Source organism: Austrofundulus limnaeus, unplaced genomic scaffold (assembly GCF_001266775.1).
Source record: "Austrofundulus limnaeus strain Quisiro unplaced genomic scaffold, Austrofundulus_limnaeus-1.0 Scaffold4, whole genome shotgun sequence".
Taxonomy (NCBI): Eukaryota; Metazoa; Chordata; class Actinopteri; order Cyprinodontiformes; family Rivulidae; genus Austrofundulus; species Austrofundulus limnaeus.
In genome coordinates this window covers 2,034,725-2,044,889 of record NW_013952406.1, presented here as the reverse complement: position 1 = coordinate 2,044,889, position 10,165 = coordinate 2,034,725, and the positions used below count along the sequence as shown (strand labels likewise).

Below are 10,165 nucleotides of genomic sequence, written 5' to 3'. Positions count from 1 at the left end.
CCCCACCCCACCGTCCCCCCACAAACTTCATCCGCACAAACACACGTTTTACGTGGCGGAAAGCGTTTCTGCCAAGCATCCCGACAGGATCCCCGTCCTTCTCTCTGTTCTGCACTTCACACGGACCATCAGTGCTCACAGTCTGACAGCAGCGCTAAATAAAGGCACGGCTGAGACGCTACGGCAAGCAGGAAAAACATACTACAACGAATTAAAAACTTAGCTGTCCTTCCAAAAAAAAAACAGCTAAAAAATAAAAAAGTGTCCTTGAAGGAATGCTTATCACCCACTGCTTTTTTTAAATTTTAAAGTAAAATCGGTGAGAAAGGATGAAGTTGTAGCTGTTTTGGTCGAACATTGAATATAACATGTTGTGTGGCACTCAATGAGCAGTGAATGACTCTCAGCTACTTCCACATCACATTTTAGCTCAATATTTGTACAATTCAATGAAAATAAGTAGGTCCTATGGACTAAAAAAAACAATTCTCCCTGGATCACTGAGATTCATCAGGACTCAATGAYGTACAGTCATTTTTACACTCCAATTAACTAAGAGAAGCTGATTAATTAATCGTTTTCTCTCACATGTTCCAAACTAAAATAAAGGTGAAGTTTCTGCTGTAAATCTGTAAAAAGGTTTTCCTCTTCATAAAAGTGACCCATCACATCAAACTGAAGATTACTGGTAAGTCACAAAGTGGTGTCAAAACATTTGCAACAATTGCAAAACAAAATGAATAAATAAYGTATAAATGTATCATTTGAATGAACTGCCTGAAATATGATCTTAATTTTTTTTTCTTTTTTTGTGTCACTTCATTAGAAAACGAAACTAAATATTAGTTTTAGTTTATTTCTGCATCATCAGTGACTTTTTTTAAGTGAAGTGAAAATAGAGACAGAGAGAAAAACAGAGAAGTAATTAGAAAGATAGAAAGATTGAAATAGYGAYTAGAAGTATATTAAATATACACCAACAAAACACAGGACCACACACCCAACATCTGTCCGCTCACCTGAAAAATAAATGGATAAATACATGGAGGGGCATATATAAATATATGCACATACCCATACATATATAAAGATATACATACATACATGCCTACATTCATAAATATTGTCAGCATATACACACAGACATATATATCTTAATTATTTTTAATCACTTTTTGAGCAGTAGCTACAAAAAACACAAACAAGCCAAAAAAAGAAAAACATGATTTTGAGCAAAAGCACCTTAAATTTTTGATATTTTCCYTGTGAGCTGGCAAAACTTTCTTTCTTTCCAGCTGGGAAATCTCAATACCCAAATACTTATTGAGGTTTCTTATTTATAATTACATCAAAAACCCTTGCTTATAATAACCTAAAAATAAAATTCAGACCAGTTATTAATGTCATAATATGATTAACAAGACAAATCAAACCATATATCTTGAACTGCTTATTTTAGGATAATCTGGGTGTCAAGATGTAGATTAAGAATCCGGGAATCTGAAAATGTGCTGAGGTCATTCTGACCAAATTTGACCTAATCCTCGATTTGATGTGATGGATCACATCTGGATCATTGAGACTGTAGAGACTTAAATCTGTGCCAGAGACCCGTCTTGGAGTTTGCTATCCAATTAGACATGAGTGTTAGCAGAGATCTGAAAAGGTCTAAAAATACTAAATAAAAGCAGTTTTTGTTACCGTTTTCTCAGTAATCATAATGAAAATGCCCCTTTTTTTCAAAAAATGGTGGCAATTACAAAATGCAGAACCGATACAGAGGAGAAAACTTATAGGATTGGTAAATCAGACCCTATTTTTACCTCTCTGTTGAACCACTTACCTCAGAAGTTAAAGTTGTATGGTGGGAAAGTGAATGAACATTTCTACAAATGTGAGCCGTGGAGAAGTTTCCTCTGATAAAAGAGTTAATGCAGTCAGGGGGAACGACACAAAACAGCTATCAAACAGAAAAGACACCTGATCATCTACAGTAGATCGAAACATGAAGGTTTTCTGGTACTCTGACCTTTCAACAAACGAGATTTTATGACTCGATTTCATCCGAGCGGTTCATAAGAGACAGATAACAAATCTCTCAGATTTAAAAGGATTTTGCAGGAAACATAAACAAAACCAACCAAAGAAGGTCTGGGACTGTAGCTGCAGCCAAATGTATTTAATATTTGACATTAGCCGTGTTTCCATCAGTGTTTTATGTGCATTTTAAAGCACAATTACGTTGATGGAAATGGCAAAATTTGAAAAAATGTCCTCAATTTCACACAAAACATTTTTCACTTCAGGTGGTTTTTGGAGTTTCTGAAAAAGAGTTTCTGTGCTAAAGGGGAGAAGGAAACTGCTGGATAAGTTCTGACGTATCGAACACTTACCTCGCATGATTGATCAGCTGTTCCCGCTGTTAGCGTCTTCCTCCATATTCCCAGGAGAATTGCTTTTCTTTCTCTGCGTCTCTGGACAGCATGTAACATCGCCAGTACTTGTTGATATGACGGAACAATTACACCCTGCCCGATGGCAACACATTCTTGAAAATGTCTCTTCATTGATGTTTGGTCTCTGTTTATTACAGCCTGCGTAAAGTCAACGTCTGGTTGGTTTGCTCCAAACCAAGAGCTGGAAACGCACATACTTCCTTTTGTTTTGTTTGAAGTTCCAAACTTCAGCCTGGTGGTCTTTTCTATAAAACTATAAAAGATAATGTTGTATAAACATAAAAAAAATGTAGCTTAATGAAACAGGAAGCAAACGTTTTAGCTCTGTATATTTTTTGTCATCATAACAAGATTATATTTCAGTATTTGCTTCAGTAATGACTTTTACTAGATAATGTTATTAAAGAGGAATGAAACATAAAATAACCCTGTGACTTTGTGGTTTTATTGTAAAAAAAAGTTTTTGTGAGCTTCTTCGTTGCTTTATTTATGTCGTGTTTATCGTTCCACACAAAAGTGCAACAGCATCTCCTGTGTTGCTGTGAAGGCCTAACGATCAGCGTGCTCCAGGGTGGCCACGGTGACCCGCAGCTGACACCTATGATTGATCCTGGTGCCGGAATAAATGCCTGCGCACAGCTGAGCGCACCACTCCACCGAAAGGCAGCCAGGCAGAAAATTAGAAATCTCTTCATCCCTGGTCCATTTGAAATCCGATATCTCTCGTCTTCCACTCATGCAGCCACCTTTCCTTGGCCAATAAATCACTAATTAAATGATGTGTTTATGTGCATGTGTGTGTGTGTACATGAGGGGCAGGTGTGGGTTTTTGTAGGATACAAGTGTGCTTTAATGCATGTTAGGGGTCAAAGAAAACAACATTTTTTAACACATTTAGATTGATCTGTGTTGTATACGTCAGGGTGTCAGCTGAATTTGTCACAGAGCGTCTGGCGTCCTCTGAGCCGTTCCAATCCTATGAGGCAAAAATGTCCCGTGTGTTATTTATTTCCAATGTTAACTTTTAAATCTATTTCTGTGTGGTCCAGGAACATCTGCCCAGGGCAGCCCCCTCCTCGCCTCTCTCCCAGTCCCAGGAAGACCTCTGCAGCCTCAGCTCAACCTCAAACACCTCCTGCCCTTCAGACTCAATGGCTCCTCCCCCCTCAGCCTCTTCCCTAACTTCAACGCGGTGAGTTCTGGATCCTGAAATRTGTCACTTACATCAGGGGTGTCAAACTCATTTTCAAGTACTATGTGCGACTGACTAAATGTGAAATAGATCCACTGCCTGGCCAAAAACAATGTGACCACCTGGATTTAACTATCTATGATGTGGGGTGGTCAGGTCTAGGTTTAGCAACAGTCTGTGCTCAAAGAATGAGGTCAGCTGACTACCTGAATATACTGAATGACCTGGTGATTTTATTTATTTATTTTGTCCAGGCTGTGTATTACAGAAATACTTTTAAAAGTAAGGGAGTTTTACTCGCTGAGTTGTGGTGAGTAGCTGCTGTCTTAAATCCTAAATTCTCCCACTTCCCRACAGGGAATTCACACTGGAGGGGTGTTCCAGTTTAAATTTACCACTTGTAAATAGGAAATTCCTACTTCCCGGTACAACTGTGCTGGAGAAAATGTAGCTAAATGTAGGTGAATTTCGTCAACTAGCAGCTACTTTTGAACCCTGTGCAGCTCCACCTAGTGGTGGGATGCCGTCATTTTGCAGGTAGAATAATTGGATGCATTATGACCAGTGCTGGCTTTAAAGTGTCTGTGACATCAAATTTTTTGTAATCAATATGAATACATTTTTGGAAAGATAACATTATTAATATATTGCAAAATAAATCCCACCACTGAGATGAACAGTTGTTGAGATATTTGCATGTGAAGTAACAGGAAGTGATGTCAAAGGGGAATGTCTACGTGTAAACAGACCGTTGCTGCAATGGCTAGTAGATAAGAATCTGATGTTAGAATATTTTGAGTTACTATCAGAGAGATGAAGAGTCAAGAGGTCATACAATGTAGTTTCAATAAATAAAGACCAGTAAGCTCCTTTTCTTAGAGTTCCCCTTTGATGTCACTTCCTGTTTTACTTTGGCTAAACCAAGCTCAAAAGGAATTATGTGACAAAATAGGTAAAATCATGTGCATTGTGCCATTTTTTTAAAATATAAAGATGTTGTCTTTGAATTTTTGTATTTGAAGGATATGCATGTCACAGGCACTTTAAAACTGTTTATTTAGAAACACAACAGAGCTACTCAGCTAAATTTCACAGGGGGGCCACAGTTACTCAAAGCCAACAGCTGAAGTCTAGGACAAGTGTTATCTTTCCCCTTTTTGAATTTGTTTATTTCGTTGCATTGAATCATTTGAAGTTTACTTTTCATATAAAATCTATTTTATCTTAGATGAAGCAGTTTACAGGGGAGGAGGCAGGGGGCGGGGCCTCATTAATGGGCCGAACGTTTGACATGTGAGTTACGTGACCATTTTAAACAAAGATCTTGCAAAATTAGGTCTGTTTGCTACAGCAGCCTCTTTTTCAATTTGGGATGATTCTAAAAGTTAATCAGCTACTTTCTGCAAGTTTCATTAAAATCCGTCCAGTCTTGAAATATTTTGCTAACAGATAGACCCACATACCCACACACGGGCAAAAACATTATTTGCCTTCACCTTTTGGTGAAAAATATTATAGTCATTGAATAAAAAAATCTCCCAGCTGACCTATTTATATTATGAGCTCTGGGATTATGAAATAAAGGTCAGTTTTTTTATCACTGTGTGGCATAAAGATATAATTCTGCCACCCTGTTGCTCTTTATAACACCGTCTTCCTCTGCCAGCCCACATCTTTCAGATCTGTGAGGAAAGCTTGACCTCAGGTTGAGGATATAATCTTTATTAGAGCTGGGTTTCTCTTCTCACCCCTGCTGCCGTCACGTCAGCATCAGCATCCACAGATGGGACCCTTATTACTTTGTTCCAAACTGCGGCAGCGGCGGCGGACTGTGATGCTTACCTCGCCTCTGTGACTGGAATTAAAAGCTCGTGTCTTTGATCCTTTACTTGCCGGAGCTACTGTATGCCCATTGTCATTTTGTACGTGTGTGTGTGTGTGTGTGAATGTGTGTGCGCAGACACTTGTGATTTCTTTTGATCTTATTTTAACACCSTGTGTGTGTGCGTGTGTGTTAGGCTCACTGCTTTCTCTGTGAAAACTCCAGCTTCATAGTCTATAAGTGGAGCATAACTAAAGCTTTGGCTTCAGTTTTTACTTTTTTTTTCCCAAAATGAGAAAAAATGTGGAAGAAGACAGAAAGTGGGGAGAATATAGACGTCTGGCTGTCTCTTTACCGTGGAAGACGTGTGGGAGGTGGGGGAGGTGGATGGATGAGACATACATGTATGACGTGTACGTGGGGGGGTCGCCAACCTGTTATGTGAAAAGTTCAGCGTATTCATTTGTTCTGCCGCCCACTGCTCTGCCTCGTACAGGGCTGGCTGTGTTAGCAGTAAAGGCAGCATGGTAAACACTTCCTTCTCACTCCCTCGTGTATTTATATCTGCGGTGCAGGCTGTGGGGATGCTTTCTGGTCAGTGTTTTGTCTGCGTCTAGCTTCAGGGAAATTTTGCTTCTTCTGTGCTCAAACCAATGTTCTGTATGTGCCAAGCAGCTCCGGTAAGAAACCATTTACAACAGCTGAGCTTATCTTTAGCCTTTTTTGTCTGGCAAATAGCAGTAGTCATATTTGAACAGCTGTTATAAATGTGAGCATCTTACCTGTTGTGTCATCAGTCACTTTCAGGGGTCAAAGGTTATTATAGGGGTAGCCTGGCCCTTGCCTTCCTACGCAGCTCCGCTCAATTCTAGTTTCCCTTCACTGCTCCGTCTGGGATTTCTCCCATGGACAAGGATTTTGCGGGCAGATTTTTAGCCGAACCAATCAGAGAACAGAATGTTGATTTTCTGCTCAGTGTCTGATTGTAGTTTATTTTACCTGGGCCAATCAGCAAACAGAAGGCGGAGTTTTGAACGACGTTGATTTTCTGCACAGTGTCTGCTAGTTAGTTTAGCATACGGCAGTGGAGGAAGTGAATGAAGCCAGTCCGTGTTGATAAGGCTTTCAAATTAAATTAAATTTGTCTGACAAAGCAGCAGCTCTCATTTACAGTCGTCTCGTTCGGCTCGGTACTTTTCTCCTCTCAGTAGGGTTGTTTACAGCGCTCGCGATTTCCGGTTAGCTTCTTAGCTTAGCCTCCTTCACAGCGACACACACTTCAGCAGAGGCCACGCCTCCAGCAAGAATCACTTCTCTATAGCAGCGAGTCCAGACCCTCTGTACGAAGCAAAGTGAAGGACAAGGGTCTGGATTTTACCAGGCTATTATAGGGGTGTCAAACTCATTTTCACCGAGGGCCACATGAGTGTTAGTGTGGCCCTCAAAGGACCGATTATAATGAATGTCAACATTTCATGTTTAACTTTGACGAAACAGGAAACGTCATGTTCTTCGTCTCGTTGCCACGGCTGAGCACCGCTAACAAACAATAACTGAACTCTACCTGGTATTTCCTGTATAGAAACAGAGTTTGAACACGTCTTCTTAGAAACAATACAAAGTACTACAAGTATGACAGACTAAATGTGAAATAGATCCTACTACTAAAAGTAAAAGTAAGAGTTTTACTCACTGAGTTGTAGTGAGTAGCTGCCATCTTGAATTCTGAACTCTCCCACTTTCCAACTGGGAATTTCCATGCAATATTGGCATGCATTATGGGAGATTCAGTTTATGCTCAATTCTGGCTTTAAAGCAGTTTATGTTGAGACATTAATCCAGGGCTGTTGAACTAAATTKCTCAGGGGGCCACAGTTGTTTAAAGTCAATAGCTTAGGGGACGGACAAGCATTGTTATCTTTCACCTTTTAAATTAGTTTATTTTGTTGCATTGAATTAAAGTTTACAATCGATATACAACCTATTTTTGTAATAAAACAAGTTTAAAAAAAGAAATGTATATAAAATTTTGGGAGGAAGGGGGCGGGGCCTCATCAATGAGCCATACGGAAGTCATGTGGTACGCGGGCCTTCAGTTTGACACATGTGGTCTATAATATTATTTTAAAGTAGTTGTTTTTAGGCTCTTCACACAAAAATGCAAYAACATTTAATAATTTTCTCACTCTGGCGCAAATTATAGAGAAAAACCCTCTCTTCCTGTGTGGACAGGGTCTTACTTCTAGAGAAGTGAATGAATACATCTGTCTCCATCTCCAACTCCCCTGATGTCCTGCTAACATCCTCCCCTCACCACTCTGTCCTCATGTCTCCCTCCTCCCTCTACCTGTCCTGGAACTCCAGCAGGGTCTCGGCCGTGCGGCGCAGGAGAACKTCTGTCTGCACTTGGACAGCTGAGGAGAGGCTGGGACAAAAGAGGCTTTTATAGCTGTCTGTTCAGGATGGCTGCAAACAGACAATGATTACATTCTTCAGTTTCTAAAACAAATGTCTGTGCGCAGCCCGCCCTGCYGGGTCGGCTGGAGGGGGGGTGTTACATTTCAGCGGTCAGGAGGAACTCTCAGAGGTAGCTTTCAGTCATGCAGAAAAGGCCAGGAGAGGTGGWCAGCTCTGAGGCAGGGACACACCAGCAGGTATCTTTGTCAGGTGTGTCGATGGCGCCCCTCACATCTGGCCCCCCGAGGAATCCGCTGTAAACCGGGTTCTGTTCTTACCGAGGATCCGGCTGACCCTGATACGACGTGGATCTGAGACAGCGTCTGAGTCAGAGCTATCAATACACCAGAGCTCCTTGATCCGTGGGCAGCTGAGGCTGTCAGCGGGTTGGGTCCGGTGGGCACGGCGGTCCTGCTGGAGGTGAGAACAGCCCTCTCCTCAGCCGCCCCTCAGATACGAGTAGAGGATGGACGGGGTCCGACCCCGTGCCAGCTGAGGATAAGATCCAACGTGATTGTGACATTTTATCTGGCGTTAAAGCGAGCCGCTGTGGAATCAGCTGTCTCTGTGAACAACAGATCTGATAATGAAGCCTCAGATTTCACCACTGTTTATAAACCATCGTCCTGGGACTCTCTGCTGTCTTTTCATCGTTAAACTGGATTAATCTCTGCAAGTTCTTCTCCTAAAATACTTTTAGTCTAGGCCTCAGCAACTGATAGTGTTGAAGACRAATATAACAGAAGACCAAAGGTTTTCCCTCTGTGTTTATTTATATCACCAAGTTTAACAGTGTGAGTGCTTTTTGCTGAAAACTTCAGCTGAAAGCTGCTGAAATGGAGCTGAATATGTTTAATGGCAAAAGACTTATTGCAATTTGAGAAGATGAAAAACATAGGCCACCAAATTTGATATTTAGCTTCAAAAATCTAAATTTAGCAACAAACAGCTGCACAGTGCCTAAAGATGCAAAAAGCAGTTAAAATTGGCACATTGCAACTAAAAGAAATAAAGCTTAAATTAGCAGTAAGAAGCAGAAAGAAGTACAAAAAAGTAGAAAAAAAAGCAGAAATGAGGCTAAATTTAGCTAAAATAGTAGAATAAAGCTAAAATTTTCAGAAAAACAAGCTAAAGATAGTAGAAACTTGTTGAATGCATTGCACAAACGGTGATAGTGGTGGGAAAATGTCAAATTATCAGCTAACAGCCAAAMTGTGCAGTAAAACAGCTAAAATGTAACTAAAGTGCTGCAATTGGCACAAAGAAGCAGAAAGAGCATGTTTGCRAAAAGAAGCTAAAATGACCACCAAAATGTAAATTTTGTTTGAAAATACTAACTTTAGCTGTAAAAAGCTGAAATTAGCAGAAAACAACTTAATGAAGATAATAAAAAGCTTAAATTAGCAATAACAAGCTGAAAGATGCGTAAAAAGTATAAATTAGCAGAAGAATAGAAGAAAGAGTAGAATTTTTTTGCTAAAACAGCAGAAAAAGGTTAAAATTAGCAAAAAAAGAAGCTAATATTAGGGAGTTGAATCAGAGCAAAACACAATGTGTAATGTGCAGTAACGATTTATAAACCTTTTGAAGACAGCTTCATTCATTTTCTATAACAAAAGAAAATGGTTGAAAAAGGTAAATATCTAAAAAAAAAGAAGCTGATATAAGGGAGTTGAATCAGAGCAAAACACAATGTGTAATGTGCAGTAAAGATTTATAAACCTTTTGAAGATGTTAAAAACGGTTCCATTAATTTTCAGTTGGAAATATGTGGCCAAAAAAGTGAAATAGCTAAAAATAATAATAATAATAATAATAAATAGCTGAAATACCAAAACTCATAGTTGGAATGTCCTGAAGGAGATGGGTGCCGAAAAACTCCTAATTTTGTGAATACTTGATTGATTTCACACAATAACTCTTGGTGATAATGTTTTATGCCCACGTGCGTTCACATGTGTTCATGAACAAGTGAAAATCAACAGAAATCACTGGACTTACAACTGATTAACTTTTGGAGTCAACCAAGCTAAAGATGGCCACCACAGTTAATTGAGTTTAGCAAACACAAAGACGTTTAAAACTCTAAAGCTCATAGAGCTCAAATTTTGTGTGGTTGAAACTGAGTCATGCACATTAAACAGACTGTTTATTTACTGTTTATTATTTAAACCTTTGGCATGAAAGACGGCAAACAAAATGTATTCCTTCAAAAAATGCTAAATATTTACATTTTTT

General features: G+C 39.6%; 1 protein-coding gene across 5 annotated transcripts in view; it reads left to right on the top strand.

Annotated features, from left to right (window-relative positions):
- The window catches only part of znf385c (zinc finger protein 385C), a 190,109-nt gene that overhangs the window by 148,156 nt on the left and 31,788 nt on the right, over positions 1-10,165 (top strand). For all 5 annotated transcript variants that reach the window (XM_014023061.1, XM_014023054.1, XM_014023037.1 and 2 more), the window contains one exon: positions 3,506-3,648. In XM_014023061.1, the coding sequence (XP_013878515.1) occupies positions 3,506-3,648 (143 nt within the window). The remainder of the gene's footprint in view (positions 1-3,505; positions 3,649-10,165) is intronic.